We start from the raw sequence: 25,842 nt of genomic DNA on the forward strand, positions 1-25,842 counted from the left end.
AAAAATAAAAAAATTAGCCAGGCGTGGTGGCATGCACCTGTAATCCCAGGTACTCAGGAGGCTGAGGCAGGAAAATCGCTTGAACCCGGGAGGTGGATGTCGCAGTGAGCTGTGATAGTGCCATTGCACTCCAGCCTGGGCGACAGAGGGAGACTCCGTCGCCAAAAAAAAAAAGAAAAATGGTCAGGCGTGGTGGCTCATGCCTGTAATCCCAGTACTTTGGGAGGCTGAGGCAGGCAGATCACAAGGTCAGGAGATCGAGACGAGACCATCCTGGCTAATACGGTGAAACCCTGTCTCTACTAAAAATACAAAAAATTAGCTGGGTGTGGTGGCGGGCGCCTATAGTCCCAGCTACTCGGGAGGCTGAGGCAGGAGAATGACGTGAACCTGGGAGGCGGAGCTTGCAGTGAGCCGAGATTGCGCCACTGCACTCCAGCCTGGGCGACAGAGCAAGACTCCGTCTCAAAAAAAAAAAAAAACAAAAAAGCTGGGCATGATGGCTCGTGCCTATAATCGCAGCTACTCAGGAGGCTGAGACAGGAGGAGCATGTGAGGCCAGACGTTTGAGACCAGCCTGGGCAAGATAAGATAGTGAGATTCTGACTCTTAAAAAAACAAACAAAAAGATCTCCCCAAACCCCAAATACGACAAAAATAACGTTGAAAATTGGTTAATCTGGGATATAGGGAGTTCTCTGTGTCATTCTTGCTCTTTTCTTGCTTATTTTGAAGTTTTAAATTACTTCAAAATAAAGTTTTTTTAATTAAAGGCATTAGAAAAGATACTTAACTAAAAGAGGGTAATTGAATTTTTGTATCACAAAGGATAAATGCTTGAGGGGACAGATACCCCATTCTCCATGATGTGCTTATTTCACACTGCATGCCTATATCCAAACATCTCAGGTTGGGCGCGGAGGCTCAGGCCTGTAATCCCAGCACTCTGGGAGGCTGAGGCAGGTGGATCACTTGAGGTTAGGAGTTCAAGACCAGCCTGGCCAACATGGTGAAACCCTGTCTCTACTAAAAATACAAACAATTAGTCAAGCATGGTGGTGCACGCCTGTAATCCCAGCTACTTGGGAGGCTGAGGCAGGAGAATCGCTTGAACCCAGGAGGCTGAGGTTGCAGTGAGCCAAGACTGTGCCAGTGCACTCCAGCCTGAGCGAACAAAAAAAAAAAGAAAAATCTCATGTACCCCATAAATATATACACCTACTAGGTACTTACAAAAATTAAAAAAGAAAAATAAATAAGATTAAGATCACCCATGAGTTGGTAATTGTTGAAGCTGGATAGTGGATGCAAGGAATTCACTGTACTATTCCCATTACTTCTGTATGCGTTTGAAATATTGTTTAAAAAGGGACATTTAAAAAAAGAGAGAGAGAGCAATTCCTCTTTCTACTAGCTGAAACAGAGTTGTTTCGCAGTCACTTCATTAACTAGTACAGCCATTACAAGCTTTCTTACTCAGAGACAAAGCTCCCAGATCAGGGTGCCCTGGATTTAGGGACAGTCCCCTTTACAACTGAATGCCTTCAGTGGGACCATGCCAAGCCTTGTAGAAAGTGGACTAGACCCACTTATAGTCCCAATGCCCTACAAACCACAAAGATGAGGCAAGTGATGATACACCTGACAGTGAACTGGAGAATGAATTAGGTCAGCTGCAAACATTTACAGGGAAGCATGAGGCCAGAGTCTTAAAAGAAATGAGGCCAAGCCTTTATTATTTTTGTACAACTGTGAGTTCAAACCAAAATTAAAACTATAAATAACTGAATGTCAGAGATGTCTTGCTTCTTCAGACTACAGACACTCACTGCTAGCACACAAATAAATGTAAAAAAAGGATCGTGACAATTCTGGAGATTCGGAAAGAACTCCTGAAATTAACTGCAAAGCAGAGCTACCTATCTTCCTTCTCACCCAGGAAGCTGAACAAAGCCTAAGGAGGCTTCCTTAATCATGACTCCCTCAGACAAGACTGGTAGTTTCTGCTCTGTTTCATAAACCTGAAACTATACCTGCACATGCGCCTGATGAAAATGTCAAACAAAACTGAAATCTGTAAAACAACTTTAAAGATTCTACTTGCATTTTGAAAATCCCCAATGCAAACAGTGCTCTTACCTTCTTCTGCCAACTCCTTAGTGATGATGAGTTTCCCGTGGCGGAGGTAGTTGAGGATAGGACCAAAGTAGGTGGGGTCCCTGTCAATCAGATAGGCTCCTGTCTCATCCTGCCAACCAAACACAAGGGTATCATTGTGGACCTTTGAGGAGTATTTTAAACAAAGGCAGGGCAGGATTTCACCATCTTTGTCAGCGCCCCAAGACAACAATTCATTCCATCAGCTAAAAGACTTTAGTGATGGCAAGTTTTGTTACACATTTGTCACAAACTATTGGTAAGAAAGCTATAGCTTTATGTATCTTGTACATTAAGATCATCTTAGGTAGGGTGTTACAGACAGTCATACTCATTTAGGCGTTTACTTACTGGCTGGAATTCGCAATCTTTGCCTGGACAATAATTACAGTGACAAACATTCTTCTGTAGCGTGTTTGTTATTAAGAAAGGGAGAAAATGCCGTAGCTGTGTAATTGAAATCTTTGCTTGAGATGGACATTCTGACTTTTCCACTGCCTCTGAACTGCATTCCTAATTCCAAGAAAACCTCTGTGTAGTTGGCAATGCTCCTGAGCTCAAGGCCAACATCAGTGGGAGTTTGCACTGCCAGCTGTAATCTCACACACCCCAGCAGTGTGCCCAGAGGAAGCTCGGTACTGCCAGGACTTGGCTCTGAGCAGCTTTAATCCTACTCATCTTTACAGTAAAAGGAACAAGAAGAAACTGGCTTCTATTACCACAAGGAGGATATAGAGTAGATAAAAATAATTCCTTTATAAGCAAGGGTTTTGAAATCTCTTTAAAGTTAGGGCAGGATAGGTTTCCATCAATCTGAGATTTCTTAGAGGAGAGGAATAAACGAAAACAACAAATGTTTACGCAACTCCAGCTCTGTTTTGAGGTCACCAGCTGAGTGCTATATGGGATATAAGATGGTGTGAGTTATGGTCAGTGCCTTTAAGTTGAGAACTTAAAGGTGAATACGTAAAGTTAAAAAGAAATTGACACAGTTCAAACTGGAAATGGTTTAAGTGTCTTGTCACCTCTCAACCCTTTGGTTAGCAGCCATGCATCCTGCCCAAAATTTTCCCGGGAAAATTTTCATTTTCCTTCTGTCTTAGCCTAGATTTGCAGCGGCAAACAGTAACCTCTTTCCAAAAAACGCATTTGATCTAAATATGGACCTAAACCAGTGACTGTTAACAGATAAAAGTTCTGGAACCAGGACTATAGGAAAGCAGTGTGATATCACAAGGAGCGCTTCCTGCAGCTGTGGAAGCCCAACTTGGCAGAGGGGTCCGAGAGGGAGTCTGAGAAAGCTACAAGGATGCCTGAGCTCACCCTGACCCAGTTCTGGATGCATCTGGCACCGGCAGTGGGGGGACTGAAGAGGAGCCAGGGAAAACTCATGCAGATCTCAGTGGGATGTCAGGGGCAGAGAATATGGAGAAGGGGTGTGGAGTGCGTTCTCGTGGGTGCAGGTGGGCGCAGTGTGGGAAGGAGTCTCGGAGAACGAAGGGCGGGGTCGGGGAGAAAGCCAGAGTATGCCTCAGCATGGGAGAAGGGGAGTGGGAGGTCCCTCTGAGGCCCCTGCGAGTAGTGTGGGAGGGAGGGGGAGGATGGGGTCCCGGCCTGAGGGGGCTGCCTGTGAGGAGCGTGTCTCAGGACTCTGGGGACCGATCTACGAGAAACCAGGGGGTTCGAAGGCCCGGGGGCGCGCCCGAGGGCGGGGCACACCTTGTCTGAGTCCAGCTCCGGGTCCTCCTGGCAGCAGAGGCGGCAGAGAAATGACTTGGGCTCCCGGCCTAAGGTCTGTCTGGTGGTCACGAAGTAGGTGCCTCCCACGTTCAGCCTGACCCAGCGGGCCGCGCCGCCGCCCCCTGCCCGCTCGGGTGGTCCGGGACCCGGCTCCAGCGGCTGCGCGACGGCGGCAGCCGGGCGGCCATGCCCGCGGGGCGTGGGGCCAGCCGGGCGTGGGCTGGGGGGCCCGCGGACTGGGCCACCCCCGTCGCCCACCCCACTCCCGCCGCCCCCTCCCAGCCCCGCCATCGCCGGGTCCAGCTGCAGTTCCGCCATCTTGGACCGCCGCCGCCGCCGCTGCTGCCCGCGCGCAGCCGGGCCGGCCCATTTCTCGGCAGGGAGAGCCGGGCCGGCCCATCGGCGGGGGTGGGGCAGAGGGGAGAGGGACGGGAGCGCCCCCAACCAGCGCCCGGGGACCCGCGCGGCGGAGGCGCTGTGCCCGCCCCCGGGAAGATACTTCCGGAACCAGCCCTCATCTCTATTGGCTGATCTGCGAAGCAAGGCCCACCCCCTTGGCTTTGGGGTTGGCTGAGGAAAGATCTTCCCGTGACCCACTTCCGTTACTTGCTGCGGAGGACCGTGGGCAGCCAGGGTCGGTGAAGGTGAGTGGGGCTTGGGGCATTGGATCTGATCCCTGGAGGGCTCCTCTGCTCTGCCCTCTCCAAACCTCACGCCGACCCTTGTCACGCCCCCGTCAAGGACGCTGGGCCCTCGGCTTGCCCCGCTGGCAGAGTGTCCCTTGTGTAGCTGCCGCTCCTTGCCCCGCGATCCCTTCCTCAGCCCTCCTTGGCGCGCGGGGTCAGGGGGGCCCGGCTGTGTCCCGGACGCCGCTGATGTAGGCGCTGTCACAAGCCGTGTCTCGTGCAGTCCGCTCCCAGCGCGGCAGACTTCAATAGTTTGGTGGGGGGACTGGGGAAACGTTACGCAGACAGTGTTAACTTGCCGAGGGACGCTCAGCTGGCTGCGGTGCTGCGCCCTTCCCCTTCCTCCGGCAGCTTCCAGGATTCGAACGTATAGAGCGTTCAGGGCTCCTCGGGTGCAGAGTTCGGTTACTCATTCAAGAAAGATTCATTGAGCACCTCCTATGCGCATGATCTGTTCTAGGCGCTGGGGATTAAGCAATAGATTTTTAAGAATTAAAAAAAATTTCGCCGGGCGCGGTGGCTCACGCCTGTAATCCCAGAATTTTAGGAGGCCAAGGCGGGCGAATCGCGAGTTCAGGAGTTCGAGACCAGCCTGGCCAACGTAGTGAAACCCGCGCCTCTACTAAAAATACAAAAACTTAGCTGGGCGTGGTGGAAGGCGCCTATAATCCCAGCTACTCGGGAGGCTGAGGCAGGAGAATCGCTTGAACCCGGGAGGCGGAGGTTGCAGTGAGCCGAGACCACGCCACTACAGCCCAGGCGACAGTGCGAGACTCCGTCTCACACACACACACACACACACACACACACACACACACACACAATTATTTGTGACTTCCATTTTCCACTGATGTTGCGGGAAATCAGGGACCCCAAACAGAGAGACCGGCTGAAACCATGGCAGAAGAACGTGGATTGTGAAGATTTTACGGACATTTATTAGTTCCCCAAATTAATACTTTTGTAATTTCTTATGCCTGTCTTTACTGCAATCTCTAAACATAAATTGTAGAGATTTCATGGACACTTATCACTTCCCCAGTCAATACTCTTGTGATTTCCTATGCCTGTCTTGTCTTTAATCTCTTAATCCTGTCAGTTGAGGAGGATGTATATCGTTCCAGGACCCTGTAATAATTGTGTTAACTACAAAAATTGTACAGCATGTGTGTTTGAGCAATATGAAATGTGGGCACCCTGAAAAAAGAACAGGATAACAGCAATTGTTCAGGGAACAAGAGAAATAACCTTAAACTCTGACCGCCGGTGAACCTGGCAGAACAGAGCCATATTTCTCTTCCTTCAAAAGCAAATGGGAGAAATATCGCTGAATTCTTTTTCTCAGCATGGGATATCCCTGAGAAAGAGAATGCGCACCTAGGGGTAGGTCTCTGAACTGGCCCCCCTGGGGCGTACCTGTCTCTTATGGTTGAGACTGCAGGGGTGAAATAAACTCCAGTCTCCCATAGCGATCCCAGGCTTATTAGGAAAAGGAAATTCCCACCTAATAAATTTTGGTCAGACCGGTTGATCTCAAAACCCTGTCTCCTGATAAGATTTTATCAATGACAATGGTGCCCAAAACTTCATTAGCAATTTCAATTTCGCTCTGGTCCTGTGGTCTTGTGATCTCACCCTGCCTCCACTTGCCTTGTGATATTCTATTACCCTGTTAAGTACTTGATGTCTGTCACCCACAGACATCGTATACTCCCTCCCCTTTTGAAACTCCCTAATAAAAACTTGCTGGTTTTTGTGGCTTGTGGGGCATCACGGATCCTACCAACGTGTGATGTCTCCCCCGGATGCCCAGCTTTAAAATTTCTCTCTTTTGTACTCTGTCAAGCCAGCCGACGCTTAGGAAAATAGAAAAGAACCTATGTGACTATCGGGGCAAGTTCCCCGATACACTGATGTTTGGGAAAGTCTGTAAGGGTGCTTGGTTCCCTGGTAACTTTAAAATCACATGCCAATTGCCTTAACACCTCCCCTCCACAACAGGAAACAAGCTGTCCTGAGAAAGAAAGGAAGGACAGGACAGGTGTTTGACAACTTTCTTGAAGATCCTGAGAAAGATTGCTTCCGCCTCCCTTGCATTCCACTCCAAGCTTATAGAGATTTTTGACTTTGCAGTCTTTTAATATCTGACCCTGATCTTACTTAAAGAGGACTATTTTCCTATATTCTGCCTTTTTTTTTTAAGTGGCTGTAGTCGTTTTCCGTATTTTTCTCACATTTTCACATGTGTTGAATACCTCTTAAAATGCAGGCCGGGTGCGGTGGCTCATGCCTGTAATTCCAGCACTTTGCAAGGCTGAGGTGGGTGGATCACCTGAGGTCCGGAGTTTCAGCCCATCCTGGCCAACATGGAGAAACCCTGTCTCTACTAAAAATACAAAAATTAGCTGGGTGTGGTGGTGGGTGCCTGTAATCCCAGCTACTCCGGAGGCTGAGGCAGGAGAATTGCTTGAGCCTGGGAGGTGGAGGTTGCAGTGAGCCAAGATGATGCCACTGCACTCCAGCGTGGGGGACAGAGTGAAACTCCATCTAAAAAAAAAAAAAAAGTGCATAACGTGTGCTGGTGCTGCTAGGGTATAATCTGATGTGAATAAGAAGGTGCAGGTGTATTACCAATCTAGTTGGAAGGGGATAGCCCTTTTAAGTTTGTAAAACTCTGGAGCAAGTTGCTGTGCACAATTTCATGTGATACTTTTAGCAGCCCCCTGGGGCAAGCAGGATTGATAATGCCCATTTTACACATAAGTAAATTTTAGCCTAGAGAGTGCTCTGTTTAAGCCTTGTTGAAACTTAGGTGTGTGTCAGTTTCTGTCTACTGGAGAATCAGTGAATAAAACACAATCTGAGTGGAAATGTCTTTATTAACTTTTATGCAAGAAGAGTGTTATTTTTAGTAATTTTTCCAGAGGCACATGGAGGGGATAAAGAGAGCTGGGGTTTTTTTTTTTTTTGAGACAGAGTCTCACTCTGTGTCCAGGCTGGAGTGCAATGGCGCTATCTCAGCTCACTGCAGCCTCCGCCGCCCAGGTTCAAGTGATTGTCCTGTCTAAGCCTCTTGAGTACCTGGGACTACAGGTGCATGCCATCACGCCCGGCTAATTTTTGTATTTTTAGTAGAGACAGGGTTTCACCCTATTGCTCAGGCTGGTCTTGAACTCCTGACCTCAAGTGATCCACCCGCCTCAGCCTCCCAAAGTGCTGGGATTACAGAAATGAGCCACTGCGCCCGGCCAAGAGAGCTGGGCTTTTAAGGCTAAATAGGAGTTGGGAGAGAATGTATTTGTATGCCACGTTGCACACTTTGAATTTGAAAAGCTACACTGTCCTTTCCTTTTCTTTTTGAGACGGAGTCTTGCTGTGTTGCCCAGGCTAGGGTGCACTGATGCCATCTCAGCTCATTACAACCTCTGCCTCCTGGGTTCAAGTGATTCTTATGCCTCAGCCTCTGGAGTAGCTGGGATTATGGCGCGGGCCACCACGGCTGGCTAATTATTGTATTTTTAATAGAGATGGGGTTTTGCCATGTTGGCCATGCTGGTCTCGAACTCCTGACCTCAGGTGATCCAACTGTCTTGGCCTCCCAAAGTGCTGGGATTACAGGCGTGAGCCCACTGCGCCTGGCCGCACACCTTGAATTACCTTGAATTTGAAAAGCTACCCTGTCTTTTTTGTTTTTTTTGAGTTGGAGTCTTGCTGTGTCTCCCAGGCTGGAGTGCAGTGATGCAATCTCGACTCACTGCAACCTCCACCTCCTGGGTTCAAGTGATTCTTGTGAAGACTTGCATGTTTGTAAGATTTAAAGGATTCTCTCTAAGAGCTCTTATTTTGTTATTTATCATTTTTCCCAACTGAAAATTCACCTCATAAAAAAGACTTGTTTTTATTTGACTTATTTTTCAGGATCCCAAGATGGCTGGGCGAAAACTTGCTCTAAAAACCATTGACTGGGTAGCTTTTGCAGAGATCATACCCCAGAACCAAAAGGCCATTGCTAGTTCCCTGAAATCCTGGAATGAGACCCTCACCTCCAGGTCAGTATGTTTCTGAGAGGGAACCCCATACTTGCCACTGAATCTAGAAACAAAACAGTATTAAGGAATTACATATGAATTCTTGATGCCCTTATGACAACATATAAAGAAATCCTTGCATTGTCATGATGATCTTAGGAGAGGAAAGTGTGGTGACCCTCCAGGCCATAGGAAGAAGGGATAGGAAAATTACCATGTGAATTTTCTACTGCTTATGAACAATCCTAACTTTTGCCTTTCCTTGTGGGCAGGTTGGCTGCTTTACCTGAGAATCCACCAGCTATCGACTGGGCTTACTACAAGGCCAATGTGGCCAAGGCTGGCTTGGTGGATGACTTTGAGAAGAAGGTGAGACTTCACACCTCTAAAGCACTGAGCTTGTAACATGCCTGTGGGTAGGGAGCAGGAACAGGGATAATTACATACACAGCATGACAGCCAGATCCCTAAGGAAGCTTAGGAAGGATGCGTATGGCCAAAGGCCTTGTGGTCAATTGAACTGTAAATAGGTGCAGGAATTTAGGCTCTGTTCATTCAGCAGTACAGTGTAGCCTTAATCTGGGAGCCAGAGGGCTTTCTGATCAGCACAGGAGTTTTGACCTGCTCTGTTTCTGACCTGGGCCGGTTCACCCCTTCTTAGGCAACCTGGTGGTCCCCCGCTCCTGGGAGGTCACCATATTGATGCTGAACTTGGTGAAGACACCCGATCGGCATAACGCACTACAGCCCAGAACTCTTGGGCTCAAGCAATCCACCTGCCTCAGCCTCCAGAGTAGCTGGGACTACAGGCATGCGCCACCACGCCCCAGGGGGCTTTCAAGTTAAATGTTTGCCCACCTCCTGGGTTCCTTTTAGCTTCCTTCCTCCCTTTGGAACAAACTGACTTTTTTTCTACTCTTTTCCTGTCCTTTTTCTTTTGAGACGGAGTTTTGCTCTGTCACCCAGGGTGGAGTGCAGTGGCGCAATCTCAGCTTACTGCAGCCTCTGCCTCCCAAGCTCAAGCCATCCTTCTGTCTTAGCCTCCTGAGTAGCTGGGACTACAGGCGCATGCCACCACCACACCTGATAAATTTTCGTTTTTTTTTTTTTTTTTTTTTTGGTAGAGACAGGTTTTTGTCATATTGCTCAGGCTGGTCTCAAACTCTGGGCTCAGGCAATCCACCTCTCTGCTCTTCTTTTTTTTTTTTTTTGAGTTGGAGTCTCACTCTGTCACTCAGGTTGGAGTGCAGTGGCGCCATCTCAGCTCACTGCAACCTCTTTCTCCCGGGCTCAAGCCTTCCTCCCACCTCATCCCCCCGAGTAACTGGGACCACAGCACCACCATGCCTGGCTAATTTTTTGTATTTTTGGTAGAGACGGGGTTTCGCCATGTTGCCCAGACTGGTCTCGAACTCCTGAGCTCAGGTGATCCACCCTCCTTGGCCTCCCAAAGTGCTGGGAGTACAGGCGTGAGCCACCATGCCCAGCCTCTGCTCTTTTTAACTGTCCCTTATAGCTGTAATTTCTCATCCATCTATCCTCCTCTGATATTTACACAAGTCTCAATATCCAGAGTTCATTTGCTTATTCATTCAAAGATGCGTATGGAGGGCCTACTCTGTGCCAGGTAGTGTTAAGTGCTGGAGCCATAACACTAAGCAGTCTTTTTTTTTTTTTTTTGAGACGGAGTCTTGCTCTGTCGCCCAGGCTGGAGTGCAGTGGGGCCATCTCAGCTCACTGCAATCTCCGCCTCCCAGGTTCAAGCAGTTCTCTTGCCTCAGCCTCCCATGTAGCTGGGACTACAGGTGCTGGCCACCTTGCACAGCTAATTTTTGTATTTTTAGTAGAGACGGGCTTTCACCATGTTGGTCAGGCTGGTCTCAAACTCCCGACCTTAGCTGATCCGCCCGCCTCAGCCTCCCAAAGTGCTGGGATTACAGGCATGAGCCACCGCGCCCGGCTAACACTAAGCAGTCTTCTAAGGAGACCATTCATTACGCAGTGCTCCTTCCACCCGTCAGCTCCCTAGGGTTCCATGCAGAAGAGAAATCAGAATTTCTTTACAATTCAAGGTGCTAAGAGGCCATTTTTTGGTCATCAAGTCCAGCTGTGCTTTTCAAATGAAGAAAATGAAGCTCATCATCATAAAGAATTGTCCAGGGTTCCCAGTTAGTGATAGGGCTGAGAAGACCCTTGAGCTCCTGTTCCCAGTCTAATATTCTTTCTCCTCCAGTATTGAGATGTGTATTCGTTTCCGCTTGGGACACAGAATGTCTTTCAGTATGATCTTTAAGGATTCGTAGCTTCCAGCCCTTTGAGCTCCTGGGTGTATTGGCGATGACTCACTGTCCTTGTGTTTGTAGTTTAATGCGCTGAAGGTTCCCGTGCCAGAGGATAAATATACTGCCCAGGTGGATGCCGAAGAAAAAGAAGATGTAAGTAGTTGAGGCTCCTGCTTATTCTAAAATTCTCTTGATCTTGACAGCTCTCTATTATACCTAACTTAAGTTGGAGTGAATTAAATGGAAAAGAGTTAACAGCCATGTAAAGGAATGACTTGTCAATAAATGCAACAACATGGACGAATTTCAAAATAATTATGCGGAGTGAAAGAAGCCAACAAGAAAAAGAAGAGTATAGCATATGATTCCATCTTTGTAAGACTCTAGAAAATGTAGTTTGTCTACAGTGGCTGCCTGGGGATGGTTGAGAGGGGACTGCTGGTTTCACAGGTGGATACAAATATCAAAACTTATCAAATGGTGTTCTTTAAATATGTGCATTTTATCATATTTCAGATATACCTCAACAAACTGTTAGAAACAAGGAGTTGGAATTAGAAAAATTACCCAAGTAGTATTCAAATACCTAATTATTTGCTTGAAAGCACTGAAGGCCAACTATGGAACTCAGTGGCTCCACCAAAGAGAAGTCTGGCTAGGTGCTCAGGTGGCATGTCCTAACCATTCAGTGGCTGAGCCCTGTGAAAACAGGCATTCTGTAGGTCTTCGGATGAGGAACTTGCAGAAGCAGCCGGGTGCTGCCATCCTAAGCTGGTTTTCCATATGGGCTTCTCTGTGAGTGTTAGGAAAAGCTGTGGTTTGCCTGTCAGAGTGAGCGCCCCCACTCAGGGTAACCACGGTTTCTCCATAGAGCAATAGGACAGCAGGAGTGGGCTGGGGCGACTCCTACTTTAGCAGCTGCTGGGGTAGAATGCAGCCTGGTTTCAGAACTGAATTTCTCTTTCTTCTTAAAGGTGAAATCTTGTGCTGAGTGGGTGTCTCTCTCAAAGGCCAGGATTGTAGAATATGAGAAAGAGGTAAGGATGATGGGTAGCCGTTGCCTATAATATGGTTTCTCTCTTTCATGGCCACACATCTTTCACCTGGTGGCAGGAACCTGCCTTGGATATTCTGCTTTCCGTCTCTGTTTACATTAACTAAACACATTCCCCCTCTTTCCAGATGGAGAAGATGAAGAACTTAATTCCATTTGATCAGATGACCATTGAGGACTTGAATGAAGCTTTCCCAGAAACCAAATTAGACAAGAAAAAGTATCCCTATTGGCCTCACCAACCAATTGAGAATTTATAAAATTGAGTCCAGGAGGAAGCTCTGGTCCTTGTATTACACTTTCTGGACATTAAAAATAATAATTATACAGTTCTGGGTGTGTCTTCTTCTCTGTGGTTGAGATAATTAAGCCTCTCTTCTGAGGTGGCCTCACTGGCAGCGGGGTTTTTGTTTAAATGGAAAGGTGAGCCTAGACAGGTTTGTTGGGCTGGTTGTCTGACGGGCTATGTAGGCGCTGCTTACTGAGGCCCCAGGACTGCTGAAATGGCAACAAATAACACTAGGGGCTATGGCAGTGTATTTCACCGTGATGTAGTAAAGAATTGTTATCTGCTGATTCTCTTCAACTTCCTCTTTGGTTTCAAACCCCTGGTTCCAAGGGAGTGCTCCTGCTTGTCCATTAGTAAGTCACAAGAACAGCTGGTCCAAATAGCTAGGTGTAACAGCAGGGATTTACTTCTCTGTGCTTCAGCTTTTGAGCACAAAAGTGGTATTAGAAAAGGAAACTTTGGGCTGGGCATGGTGGCTCACGCCTGTAATCCCAGCATTTCGGGAGGCCCAGGCGGGTGGATCACCTGAGGTCAGGAGTTTGAGACCAGCCTGGCCAAGATGGTGAAACCCCATCTCTACTAAAAATGCAAAAATTAGCCAGGCGTCGGGGGGGTGGGGGGCACCTGTAATCCCAGCTACTTGGGAGGCTGAGGCATCTTGGCCTCAGCTTGAGGCTTGATTGAACCTGGGAGGCAGAGGTTGCAGTGAGCCGAGATCGTGCCATTGCACTCCAGCCTGAGTGACAGAGCGAGACTTTGCCTCTAAAAAAAAGGGAAACTTATGTTGCACAGTTAACTTACAGCTTTTTGCATTTGAACATGGAAAATTATTTTATTTTATTATTATTTTTTAAGATGGAGTCTCACTCTGTCGCCCAGGCTGGAGTGCAGTGGCACGATCTCGGCTCACTGCAACCTCCACCTCATGGGTTCATGCCATTCTCCTGCCTTAGCCTCCTGAGTAGCTCGGACTACAGGCGCCCGCCATCACGCCCGGCTAATTTGTTTTATTTTTAGTAGAGATGGGGTTTCACCATGTTAGCCAGGATGGTCTCGATCTCCTGACCTCGTGATCCGCCCGCCTCAGCCTCCCAAAGTGCTGGGATTACAGGCGTGGGCCACCGCATCCGGCCTGAACATGGAGAATTATTTTAACTTAATTTTTAAAATCCCCACTATTTACTATGGTTAGCAGACCTGAGCAACGTCAGGAAATAGAGATGGTTTAAAGCAAGGTAGTAGATCATAGAGTAATGCAAGTATTTTTAAAAAAAAAAGTATGGTGGTAGAAAGAATTGTCCTTAAAGTCAGAGGACCTGTTATGCCTACAACCCAATTGCTGATTTTAGATTGTTTACTGTCTTGAGACTTTAATTTTCTCATTTACAAATATCAGGATTGTAATGAGAATTAAATGAGATAACCTGGGAAGTTTCTAGGTAAGAAAGTAAGCAAAGGCTGACTTGATGTGGCTTAAATCCTGTAGGAAAAGTCTGCATGATCTACGCAGGGCAGACATGTGACATTTCTGCCATTTTTTTTTTTTTTTCTGAGATGGAATCTTGCTCTGTCGCCCAGGCTGGAGTGCAGTGGCACGATTTCTGCTCATTGCAACCTTTGCCTGCCGGGTTCATACCATTCTCCTGCCTCAGCCTCCCGAATAGCTGGGAGTACAGGCGCCCGCCACCACGCCCGGCTAATTTTTTTGTATTTTTAGTAGAGACGGGGTTTCATCGTGTTAGCCAGGATGGTCTCGATCTCCTGACCTCGTGATCTGCCCGCCTTAGCCTCCCAAAGTGCTGGGGTTACAGGCGTGAGCCACCGCGCCCGGCCCATTTTTGCAGGCGGAGTATATTGGAGAAGAGCAACAATGCCTGACAACCCTCGAGAAATCAGCGTAGTCTTAACGTAAGCAGAGGAGAGCCTGGGTGCATGGCTCCTGATTGGTAGGAGTAAGGCCGGGTTGAAGATGGAAGGCAGCGGAGGGGCGGAGTCTACTCCCCCCAAAACTGCTTGAGTCAACATATTGTTGACTGGGCAGAGATGAGGAGTGGTAGCTGTGCAAGGCCTTTAACGTGCGTAACAGAAGTACCACACCCTTCCCCTGCGAGACTGCAGTCACTGAACTGGCACTCAGCCATCCGGCTGAGGATCTGAGGATGCAGACGACAGCCAAGTGAAAGCGCAGGGATTTGAGAAAAAATGCAGTTTACTTGGAGCATAGTTAGAGCTCGCGCTGTTCAAGGAGAGCACCGCTGAGCCCCGTGAAGGTGTTGGGATGTGAAGGGGGCACCCCCAGCATTAGGGGGAGCCCTTTGGGAGATTCCCTGTGCTAAATAACAGTGAACAAACAGTGGGAACAGGCTCAGCTAAAGGCACGTGGGTGGGGAGGGGGTACTTTTATTTTTTATGCCCTCTTGGATTGTTCAGCATTTTTGCGTTGTACATGCATTAATTTTACATTAAAAAGGTAATTGGGCAGGGCGCGGTGGCTCACGCCTGTAATCACACCACTTTGGGAGGCCGAGGTGAGCGGATCACTAGGTCAGGAAATTGAGACCATCCTGGCTAACACGGTGAAACCCCGTCTATACTAAAAATACAAAAAATTAGCCAGTGTGGTGGCGGGCGCCTGTAGTCCCAGCTTGTTTGTCTGCTGCAGACAAAACTCCAGTCCCTGGCCGGGCCCAATGGCTCACGCCTGTAATCTCAACACTTTGGGAGGATGAGGCAGGAGAATGGCGTGAACCCAGGAGGTGGAGCTTGAAGTGAGCCGAGATCACGCTACTGCACTCCACCCTGGGTGACAGAGCGAGACTCCGTCTCAGGGAAGAAGAAAAAGAAAAAAAAATTAGCATTTATTCTCCCCTGTGTCCAAGTACACTTGCACACACATGCATCCTGACACCCTCTTCCTCCAAGCACAGGGTAGTGGGGTGGTGGGTGCCGTCTGAGTGTGGACAGAGCCCACTAGCAGGACTGAGGCCACAGAGTTGGGCAGCACCCCCACTGCCCTTGAGGCTAGGGACTGGAGTTTTTTGTTTGTTTCTTTGTTTTGAGACGGGCTTTCGCTCTGTTGCCCAGGCTGGAGTGCAGTGGCGCGATCACGGCTCACTGCAACCTCAGCCTCCTGGATTCAAGCGATTCTCCTGCTGCCTCCGCCTCCTGAGTAGCTGGGTTTACAGGCGCGTGCCACCACGGTTGGCCGGCTAATTTTTGTATTTTTGTATTTTTAGTAGAGACGGGGTTTCACCATGTTGGTCAGGCGGGTCTCGAACTTTGACCTCGTGATCCGCCCGCCTCAGCCTCCCAAAGTGTTGGGATTACAGGCGTGAGCCATTGGGCCCGGCCAGAGACTGGAGTTTTGTCTGCTGTTTAACTTCATAACGATAGACTGAAACATAACCCGCTCCGTGTCATTTGCTTGTGGGTTTGTAGCTTGCAGAGCACGTTTACGAGGCGAATGTTTGGATGTTGAACTCGTTCCAGGTACCAGCTCAAGAGAGACAACAAGAAATGGGGCCCTACTTACTCTGGCTGCGTAATGACGCCATAACCGGAAGCGTCCCGGGATGCAAAGCCTGATTGGACAGAAGCAGCTCCCCAGCTTCGGATCCCGGGAGCCCCGGTGTGGAGGGATTGGGAGGCGTTTCTGGGTCTAAAACAAGTGAGGGAAATTATAGTTGCAGGGATTAAAACGTTCCGACCACGAAGGGACTCGAACCCTCAATCTTCTGATCCGAAGTCAGACGCCTTATCCATTAGGCCACGCGGTCTCCTACTGTAGGAACCTGCTAGAGAGATCAATTTGATGGCCATTAAACGCTCCGGCGTGGCGCAGCTTCACTGCTCTCACCCTGGCCGCCTGTTGAGCGAAGCGCTCACCCTTCCTCTGGCCCCAGCCGCCCGCCTAGTCACCCCCGAGCGGAGCGGCACCTGGACTAGTCTCTGAGCCTCCCTGGGAATTGCGACCGCGTGGCCTAAGGGATGAGGCGTCTGACGTCAGATAAGATTGAGGGTTCCTTTGTGGTCGGGCTCTTTTGGAGCGAGCAGCCCGTGCCCGAATCCCAGCATAGTTTGAGGGTTTGTTCTTCCCTCCGCCCTCGTCCATCCCTATTCCTCCCAGCTATGCTCCACCGGCCTCTGCGCTCGCCGAGCATTTCTTCTCGGGGTTACAGGGCACCGCGGGCTCCTGGTCCCCGCGCGTCGTCACCGCATGGAGCTCTTGTGTAGCCCGGTGGGGAAGCCGCGCCCAGCCAGCGGTTCATCCTGTCGTCCCCATGGCTTCTCAGGCTTGGAGCGCGGTGACCCACAGCAGGGCCGTGTTTGGGAACTACGGTTGGACGCCTATCCAGGAGCACGTGGGTTTAGCGTCTTACCGCGCCCCAGTGGCCTAATGGATAAGGCACTGGCCTCCTAAGCCAGGGATTGTGGGTTCGAGTCCCACCTGGGGTGTCGAGAGGGCTGTGCTCGCAAGGTTACTTTTGGTGCCGGCAGCCAGAGACCTCAGAATCCACCACCACCTGCCCGCTACCTGCATGCCTCTGCCCTGTTTGCACCCCTCGCCTTCTCTTGCAGGACCCTCTGTTTGCAGTCGCGGTGGTCATTTACCTCTGGTTCTCCGGGGCTGCCCCGCCAGGTGGAGCTGGGGTGTCCTGGGATCCCTTTGGGCAACTTTATTCTTACGAGTTTCCCCAGCTTCGAAATTGTGGGGCCGTACCCGGACGAAAGCTGTTCATTCAAGGGCTTGGCAAGACCCGAGCTTACCGGCTTTAGGTGCTTGGAGGAGGTGGCTCCTCCTCAACACGTTGCACGGGAGTCGAACTAGAGACCAAGGTCGATTCCAGCATCCCTGAGAAGGGAAGAGAAAAGAAACAAAAAATTCCGTATAAGGAACTTTCACCTCTACCCCAGGTGGGACTCGAACCCACAATCCCTGGCTTAGGAGGCCAGTGCCTTATCCATTAGGCCACTGGGGCTTGTGGCACGTGGCCGTGCCATCCCTTCCCCTCATAAGCGAGTGGCCCCTTTTCCTAGAAAAGGCCTGAGAGAGGCGTGATCCATGAAGTGGGTCCGTCCCTGCCGCGCGCACTTTTGGTGAGCGGGCGGGAAGATACCGCGGTGCGCAGGGACCTGCCCCCATCCTTACTTAGCGAGCACCAGCCCCCAGCCCCCGGCACTGGGACGCCCCATGGAGCCCCGAGGGTCCGCTTGGAGGTTGCCTGGACACCCGGACCATGGGGTATGAAGACTGAGGTTTGGAGGTGTTTCCTTCCTACCGCCCTGAGCCTTGCTGTCCGCCTCTACAGAACTGATAAAAAAAATCCAGGAATTTTAGGAAAAAGTAGCGTAGGAAGTGAAGGAGAACAGACAAGTATTAATCATGAATATTGAAACATAAACACTGAAAATCTTGCTTATCATGAGGGAATGTACAACCAGGGGGAACAAGTTCTTCCAGTTGTAATAGTAGAAATATATATATACTAGATACTACAAGTATAGATAGAAAGGAAAATCAGCCAAGTAGATATTTCACCCTAATTCTAACAAAGAATAAGCACATTTTAAAATGTTACACACATTTAAAATCCATTATTAAAGGCTACAGACCGGGTGCGGTGGCTCACGCCTGTAATCCCAGCATCCCAGCACTTTGGGAGGGTGAGGTGGGGGGATTGCTTGAGCCCAGGAGTTCAAAACCAGCCTGGGCAACATAGCGAGACGCAGTCTCATTTGAAAAAAAGAAAAAAAAGAAAAAAAATTATTAAATAAAAGTCTACTCACATCCGAAGGATTTAACAGAAGAAGTTCAGCCAAGGGCAGCGTCGGTTACCATTGTGCTTCTCTTGGGACCTTGCCAATCTGCCCCAGCATCGCAGAGCAAAGGAGACTTGGGGACATTCTTTTCTGTTTCTCTCCAAAATGTAGAGTCTGCAGAAACCTGTCTCCTCCCCTTAATAGCAGCAAGAAGGATTTAACCCACTTGGCTCCGGTTTACTGCCTTGAGGATGCCCCCCTTTAAGTTCACTAACTTGTCCGTTGCTGGGATCCAGCACTCTGCCCCAGGGCCAACCTGCAGGGATGCCTTCTCTGCTTTCCTGCTGCCGGCCTCTAGCTAGGCATGTTCCCCCAACCCGCCCGCCCGGGGCTCAGCCTTGCCTTGCTCAGCTGTTCCTATTCGTCCCCAGGGTCCTCTTGTCTCCCTGGGTCTTGGATCTTACAGCTCCAACCTCACTCCCAGCTCCAGGTTTCCATTCCCTCTCCTGGGCATCACCACTGGGCACCCCTCCTCGAAGGCAAAACCACACTGATCCAGCTGTCCTCCCAAGGCCACTCCCCTTCATGACGTTGCTGTGTGAGTGCACAGCATCATCCATGTCACACCCCCACTCCCACAGTACCTAGGCCAATTTTCTGTCCTCATAATCCTCCAGCATCCGGTATTTCCTCCCCATCCCTGCTGCCGCCGCCCTAGTTCCAGAACGTGTCCCTGACTGCTCACAGGGGGTCAGTTGCCAGCCATGCACACTTTCCTACAGTCTCCTCGTTCTGTCATGGGCAGAGCAGTCTTCCTGCCACAGCCTCTGTAGGGGAAAGACTAAATGTCTTAGCTGTCACTTTTAAGTCCTTTCTTAAGGAGCCCAGTCAATGTGGCAGACTCATCTTGCACAGCTCCTTGCCCTCTGGGTTCCAGGCAAATTGGGCTACAAATCATGGCTGACATTCCCCAAGTACTAGCTCAGTGCCACTAACCACGTATTTATTCACTGAAATCCCACAATAACCCTATGAGGAAGGCGCTAATAACATAACCTCTGGTTTAGGCTGAATGCAGTAGCTCACACCTGTAATCCCAGCACTTTGTGAGGCTGAGGCAGGCTGATCACTTGAGGTCAGGAGTTTGAGACCAGCTTGGCCAACATAGTGAAACACCGTCTCTACTAAAAATACAAAAATTAGCTGGGTGTGGTGGGCGCCTGAGTTCCCAGCTACTTGGGAGGCTGAGGCAGGAGAATTGCTTGAACCCAGGAGGCGGAGGTTGCAGTGACCCGAGATTGCGCCATTGCACTCCAGCCTGGGTGGCAGAGTGAGACTCTGTCTCAAAAAAACAAACAAACAAAACAAGAAAAAACCCCCTAGTTTATAGGTGGGGAAACTAAGGTTCAGAGAGGTTAGATAGCAGCTGGGGGAGGTGGACGGATGGGAGCTGACCCTGAGCAGTTTGCTTCAGAGCCCATTCTCTCAATCACAAGTTTCCTGTCCAGACGCAGGCAGGCCTCGGAGTTGCCATTTTCCTAGCCTTTGCTGTTGGCCACCACTGGAGCCTCCAAGTGACATGCTGTTACCCTGCCAGTTCTCCCCTCCCTTCAGGCCCATCTCAAGCACATCTTCGCCAACCCTCCAGCTAGAACTAGTCACTCCTCTGCCTCCAGCAATCTACTGAGACCTTTCTTATGTCATTCATCGTGCTTCAGGTCCTGCTACTGTAAGAGGAATCAGTTTTTCCTCTCAGCTGTTATTATCACCTGATCAAATGTCAATTCTCTGGAAGAATATTGCTTTGTTCACTTCTGACTCCTCCCCACCCCACGCTGTGAGTGCCTGGCATTCACTTAGCATTTGCTGAATTACTGAATGAACTAGGAAATTTTGTACATCCTGCATATGAGCCTCAGCCCCCTCCTAGGCTCTGAGTCCCTTGAGGACAGGGACCACGTCTTTACTTTAAAGGAGCTATGCTAATCTTCTCTGTATCATTCCAATTTTATTTTATTTTATTTTTGAGACGGAGTCTCACTGTGTCACCCAGGCTGGCTGGAGTGCAGTGGTGCGATCTCGGCTCACTGCAAGCTCTGCCTCCTGGGTTCACACCATTCTCCCACCTGAGCCTCCCAAGTAGCTGGGACTACAGGCACCCACCACCACGCCTGGCTAATTTTATTTTTGTATTTTTAGTAGAGATGGGATTTCACCGTGTTAGCCAGGATGGTCTCGATCTCCTGACCATGTGATCTGCCTGCCTCAGCCTCCCAAAGTGCTGGGATTACAAGCATGAGCCACCGTGCCTGGCATTCCAGTTTTAGTATGCATGCTGCTGAAGTGAGCAAATTTTTGTAGTTTGTAAGTCATTTATAAATGAATTTTCCCCTTGTTTAGACTCATGTACTCACATAAAATAGATCAAAATCATATAGAACAGTTTAAGAAATTTATACATGCCAGAGCAATCTACTACTGCAATGCTAGCCTGAGAGGACTACAAAAATCTCCTTCCAGTTCCAACTTACTGTTCGTGCCTCTAAAATCCACTGCCTAATGCAGCACCTAACACACAATACCTTTTCTCCCTCAAGATACCCAGTGGTTTTGTTGGGGTGATCAGACCCAACACCAGGTCATGGGGGTGACAAAGTCTGGTGGAGTCAAAGGAATGAGAAAAAGATAGTTTGAGAGAGAAAGTGGGACCAGGGGACCATCGCGAGTGTGGAGGCTATGAAGTCCCCCAGCGCTGGGAGCCCACGCTATTTACTGGTGCTCAAACAAAGAAACAGGTGGTGAGGATATGGGGGTTGAAAGGAAACAGTGTATCAAGTGAATAAGAAACATATGGCTGCTTCAGAGAATGGGAGTGCTAGAAGCAAGGAGCCAGCAAGTCTAGCGGACATGCAAGCCCTGCCTGAGCTTCTCTCCCAACACTCAGCTTTTCTCCTAACATGCCCCCCTTCTCTTTTTTGTAAAACTGCCACAGCTATCATTGTTACTAGCATAAGGTGGCCTCTTTTTTAAATTAATTGAGCAAGGCAATTTCAGGCTGTGCAGCTCTTAATTGCCGGTTGGTGATCCAGCTTCATTTTTCTTAGGCCTTTTTCAAAATGGAATTGCTCTGGTTTGAATGCTTCCCACATATCTCCCCTTTCCCTTTTACAAGAGGACCGTTAATCCTAGGGGTTGCAGAAGAATGAAGGTCCGTTTTCTGTAACTTCTTCATGCTGAATGGGGCGATGATATTCCTGCCTACCTATTAGGGTCTCTTGTATTCAGGGTAGAGAGGAGTTCAGTCAGAAAGCATTGGTCCGTTAAGCATCTATAGGTAAAATCCTGGTGTTCCAGCAGTTTCTCAGCATGGCTCGTACTGGGGGAACCCGGTCCATGATTGGGATCCATGGCTCCTTCCAGTCTCCTGTTCCATGGTCATACACATCTTGAGGGCACCTACACGGTTTGCTCATCTCCTGCAAAAACACAAGCATACCCTCACCCCCATGTTAGTCAATCTACTGAAACAGAAGCAAAAACTTTTGTGGCTGCAGCTGGGAGGCAGGCCATTGCTGAAGCATTTGTAACTCAGCTTCTGCCTCTTTAGTTAATTACCATGGGGTAAAACTTACCCTTGATAATGAGAAGCAGGCCCCTTCTAACAGAAGGCACAGAGAAAGCAAATTGAAGCTTAAAAGCAATCCATAGGCTGGGCGCAGTGGCTCATGCCTGTAATCCCAGCACTTTGGGAGGCTGAGGTGGGAGGATTACCTGAGGTTGGGAGTTCAAGACCAGCCTGACCAACATGGAGAAACCCCATCTCTACTAAAAATACACACACACACACAAATTAGCCAGGCATGGTGGCGCATGCCTGTAATCCCAGCTACTCGGGAGGCTGAGGCAGTAGAATCGCTTGAACCCGGGAGGCAGAGGTTGCAGTGAGCCAAGATCGTGCCATTGCACTCCAGCCTGGGCATCAAGAGTGAAACTCCGTCTCAAAATAAATAAATAAAAGCAATCCTTAAACCTTCAATTTGCACTGTACAGGTGGGTCCACTAGATGCTGTGGCTCATGATAGATCTTCAGATGTTTGGTGGGCACCCACACAGGCACCTGATTGTCACCTGGAGAGACACAAGCAAATCCTCTTCCCCATAAATTATCTTTCATTTTTCCCAGCTCTTCGTATGTGCATCCCTCCACCATATATATTGTCCGGCCTTTTTATTTTCCTTTTGTCCTGTCAGGTGTTGTTCAGCTGCAGTCACGGGTTGATCTTTTTGTAAATTAAAAAAATTTAATGTTAATAAAGCTAAATGCAATTGCATATGCGGTGTCTTATATTCCTGGTCCCCTCCCTTTTGCTTTTATATTTGAGTTTCTAAAGTATGGTTAGCTCTTTCCAGTAATGCTTGTCCTTGTGAGTTATATGTAATACCTGCAGTATGGGTAATATTCCATTGTTGAAAAAATGTAGCCATGGCTTTACTACAGTATCCTGGGCCGTTACCAGTTTTGATTTTTTTCTGGGATTCCCATAACTGAAAAGGAAGATAAAAGATGTCTTTTAACATGAGCTGTAGCTTCCCCTGTTTGACATGTGGCCCAAGTAAAATGTGAATAGGTATCTACTGAAACATGAACAAAGGAGAATTTTCTTTTTTTTTTTTTTTTGAGATGGAGTCTTGCTCTGTTGCCCAGGCTGGAGTGCAGTGGCACGATCTCTGCTCACTGCAACCTCCACCTCCCGGGTTCATGCCATTCTCCTGCCTCAGCCTCCTGAGTAGCTGGGACTACAGGCGCCCGCCACCACGCCCAGCTAATTTTTTGTATTTTTAGTAGAGATGGGGTTTCATCATGTTAGCCAGGATGGTCTCGATCTCCTGACCTCGTGATCCGCCTGCCTCGGCCTCCCAAAGTGCTGGGATTACAGGCGTGAGCCACCGCGCCTGGCCCCGAAAGTACAGTTTTCTAAAAGCAGGAATACGTGTTACATCCATCTGCTAGATGGAATTTGGAGATAAACCTCTAGGGTTAACTCCTGTTCTTTTATGTGGCAGATGCAGGACTTGGCAGGCAGAACAGTGTTGCACAATTTCTTTAGCTTGTTTCCATGATAGACCATATCTTCTTCTAAGGCCTGAGGCATTAAGATGGGTTGAAGAATGAAATGTTTGTGCATCAGCAAAGGCTGCAGACACCAATGCATCCGCCCTTTGATTAAGTTTAGTTAAAGGACCAGGGAGGTTAGTATGTGCTCTCATATGAGTGGTATAGAAAGGGGAATGCCTTTATTGCACTGCTTTCTGTAAAGAATGAAATAAAAGATTAAGTTGTTCCATCAGTCACATTTCTAATTAAGGCACATTCAATATTTTGCATGGCTTGCACTACATAGGCTGAATCAGAAACAATGTTTACTGGCTGTTTAAAAGTTTTTAACACTATTATCACAGCCATAAGTTCAGCCCTTTGAGCAGAAAGAAGCAGTCTGTTTGAAAAACTTGCTGTTGAGGTCTTGCAAATGAGGCTTTTCCATTATTAGATCCATCAATAAAAACAGTAATGGCTCCTTCAGTAGGGGCTTTTTGAGTAATAGAAGGCAATATCCAGGACGTTAATTTCACAAACTGGAAGATTTTAGACTTAGGATAATGATTATCAAGAATGCCAGCAAAACTGGCCAAATTAACCTGCCATTCTTGGGAATTAATATAGGCTTGTTGAATTTGTTGTTTAGTTAATGGAACTATAATCTGATTTGGATCATGTCCCATTAGATTTGTTGTGCGCAGCCTCACTTGCCCTACTAGCACAGCAATTTGATCTAAGTACAGAGTGAGTGTTTTGGTTGTATGGTGAGGTAGAAAAAGCCATTCAACCAGATCATCTGCTGGTTTTTTTATTATTTATGGCAGGAATAGTAAAAGCAAATTTTTCATAATCTTGGGCAGCTAAAGGAATCGTAAAAAAGCAATCCTTTAGATCTATCACTATGAGAGGCCAGTATTTTGGGATCATTGTTGGGGAGGTCAGCCATGGTTGTAGCGCACCCATGGCTTGAATCACAGCATTAACAGCTTTTAAATCTGTTAACATTCTCCATTTCCCTGATTTTTTCTTAATGACAAATACAGGATAATTCTAAGGGGAGAAAGTAGGCTCTATATGTCCCTTTTGCAATTGTTCCTGCACCAGTTCTTTTAAAGCCTCCAGTTTTTCCTGTTTCAGCAGCCATTGCTCCACCCAAACTGGTTTGGCAGTTAGCCACACAAGAAGAATGGGAATTGGAGGCTCAACAATGGCTGCTCCTAAAAATGACACCCCAATCCGGTCCGATCTGTTTGTCCTTCTAAAGGTTCTGATTGGCCATTTTTATTTTTTCCTAGTTCTTTTCCTGGGTGATATCCCACATTTTTCATTATTTGTCTACTATTATTACTATATTGATCCATAGGAATAGATATTTCAGCATCCCATTATTTCAATAAGTCTCTACCCCATAAATTGACAGGAATAGGTATAATGATAGGCTGAATTGTCCCTTCCTGACCATCAGGCCCTTGAGACGGTAAAATCAAAGAACTCTGAAAAACTTCTGAGGCAGCTCCTACTCCAGCAATACCAATGGATGCCTTTTGTTTAGGCCAGTGCAGGGGCCATTGCTTTATAGCAATAATAGAGACATCAGCTCCAGTATCTACTAGTCCTTCAAAATCTTTTCCCTGAATAGTTACTGTGCAAACAGGTCTTTCATCAGACACTTGATTAACCCAATATACAGCCTTTCCTGCTGGATTACTATTACCAAAGCCTCCTGTTCTTTTCACTGTGCTGCTGCCTAGTTTTATGTAAGGTAACAGCAACAACTGAGCAATTCTTTCTCCTGGGGAGGCAGAAGGCAGACCACAGAGTCAAGGAACTAATAACAAATTGAATTTCTCCAGTATAATCAGAGTCAATTATTCCCGTATGTATAGTAACACCTTTTAAATTTTTTTTTTTTTTTTTTTTTTTTTTTGAGATGGAGTCTCACTCTGTCACTCAGGCTGGAGTGCAGTGGCATGATCTTGGCTCACTGCAAGCTCTGCCTCCCGGGTTCATGCCATTCTCTTGCCTCAACCTCCCGAGTAGCTGGGACTATAGGCGCCCACCACAACACCTGGCTATTAGTTTTTGTATTTGTTAGTAGAGATGAGGTTTCACCATATTAGTCAGGATGGTCTCAATCTCCTGACCTCATGATCTGCCTGCCTTGGCCTCCCAGAGTGCTGGGATTACAGTCGTGAGCTACCACACCTGGCACACCTTTTAAATTTAGACTAGACCTTCTAAGTAATAGACTGACTGTTCCTGAGGATAAGGGTCTCCTAACTCCCATGGGGACCTTTTTTGGTGGCTCCCCAGGAAGTAAGTGTGTCCAGAATTGGTTCCTTCTGGTGGGTTCTTGGTCTTGCTGACTTCAAGAATGAAGCCGCAGACCCTCATGGTAAGTGTTACAGCTCTTAAAGATGGTGTGTCCGGAGTTTGTTCCTTCAGATGTTCAGATGTGTCCGGAGTTTCTTCCTTCCGGTGGGTTTGTGGTCTCGCTTGACTTCAGGAGTGAAGCCACAGAACTTCGCAGTGTTACAGCTCTTAAAGGTGGCACGTCCGGAGTTGTTTGTTCCTCCTGATGGGTTCGTGGTCTTGCTGACTTCAGGAATGAAGCCACAGACCCTCACGGTGAGTGTTACAGCTCATAAAGGTAGTGCAGACCCAGAGGGAGCAGCAGCAAAATTTATTGTGAAGAGCAAAAGAACAAAGCTTCCACAGCATGAAAGGGCACCCCAGGGGATTGCCCCT

The 25,842-nt window shown here is 48.3% G+C and overlaps 2 protein-coding genes, 1 long non-coding RNA gene and 3 other non-coding genes across 8 annotated transcripts in view; 2 read left to right on the forward strand and 4 right to left on the reverse strand.

Annotated features, from left to right (window-relative positions):
* The window catches only part of KCTD2 (potassium channel tetramerization domain containing 2), an 18,807-nt gene extending 14,392 nt beyond the window's left edge, over window positions 1-4,415 (reverse strand). The window contains exons 1-3 of one of the 2 annotated variants that reach the window (XM_063706113.1): window positions 4,167-4,415; window positions 3,877-4,047; window positions 2,140-2,248 (exon numbers count right to left, since the gene is read on the reverse strand). In XM_063706113.1, the coding sequence (XP_063562183.1) occupies window positions 2,140-2,248; window positions 3,877-4,047; window positions 4,167-4,415 (529 nt within the window). Of the gene's footprint in view, window positions 1-2,139; window positions 2,249-3,876 lie in introns of both variants that reach the window. The other variant, XM_004040955.5, reaches the window with a different exon arrangement.
* Window positions 4,416-4,418: 3 nt separating this feature from the next.
* ATP5PD (ATP synthase peripheral stalk subunit d) lies at window positions 4,419-12,279 on the forward strand. The gene is made up of 6 exons (XM_004040956.4): window positions 4,419-4,541; window positions 8,502-8,632; window positions 8,884-8,980; window positions 10,975-11,046; window positions 11,868-11,930; window positions 12,076-12,279. The coding sequence occupies exons 2-6, from the start codon at window positions 8,511-8,513 to the stop codon at window positions 12,205-12,207; spliced, it is 486 nt and encodes a 161-aa protein (XP_004041004.1). The 5' UTR covers window positions 4,419-4,541; window positions 8,502-8,510; the 3' UTR covers window positions 12,208-12,279.
* A 1,375-nt stretch (window positions 12,280-13,654) lies between these two features.
* On the reverse strand, window positions 13,655-18,551 carry LOC109027006 (uncharacterized). Of its 2 annotated transcripts, XR_008680279.2 has the most exons (4): window positions 18,024-18,551; window positions 17,004-17,088; window positions 15,769-15,894; window positions 13,655-15,059 (listed from the first exon to the last, which is right to left on the reverse strand). It is a non-coding gene; the product is annotated as an uncharacterized lncRNA (long non-coding RNA). The 2 variants fall into 2 exon arrangements; XR_002006108.4 differs by lacking the exon at window positions 13,655-15,059 and having other exon boundaries at window positions 15,106-15,894.
* On the reverse strand, window positions 15,940-16,012 carry TRNAR-UCG (transfer RNA arginine (anticodon UCG)). Its single transcript has one exon. It is a non-coding gene; the product is annotated as a tRNA-Arg (tRNA).
* Window positions 16,619-16,691, forward strand: TRNAR-CCU (transfer RNA arginine (anticodon CCU)). The gene has a single exon. It is a non-coding gene; the product is annotated as a tRNA-Arg (tRNA).
* Window positions 17,143-17,215, reverse strand: TRNAR-CCU (transfer RNA arginine (anticodon CCU)). Its single transcript has one exon. It is a non-coding gene; the product is annotated as a tRNA-Arg (tRNA).
* Window positions 18,552-25,842: the final 7,291 nt, after the last annotated feature.

The sequence above is a fragment of the Gorilla gorilla genome, chromosome 4 (genome assembly GCF_029281585.2).
Source record: "Gorilla gorilla gorilla isolate KB3781 chromosome 4, NHGRI_mGorGor1-v2.1_pri, whole genome shotgun sequence".
Classification (NCBI taxonomy): domain Eukaryota; kingdom Metazoa; phylum Chordata; class Mammalia; order Primates; family Hominidae; genus Gorilla; species Gorilla gorilla.

Coding starts and splice junctions, on each gene's coding strand:
- ATP5PD (XM_004040956.4), top strand. CDS start 8,511: ATGGCTGGGCGAAAACTTGCTCTAAAAACCATTGACTGGGTAGCTTTT. Junction 8,633..8,883: donor AATGAGACCCTCACCTCCAG/GTCAGTATGTTT, acceptor CCTTGTGGGCAG/GTTGGCTGCTTTACCTGAGA. Junction 11,047..11,867: donor ATGCCGAAGAAAAAGAAGAT/GTAAGTAGTTGA, acceptor TTCTTCTTAAAG/GTGAAATCTTGTGCTGAGTG.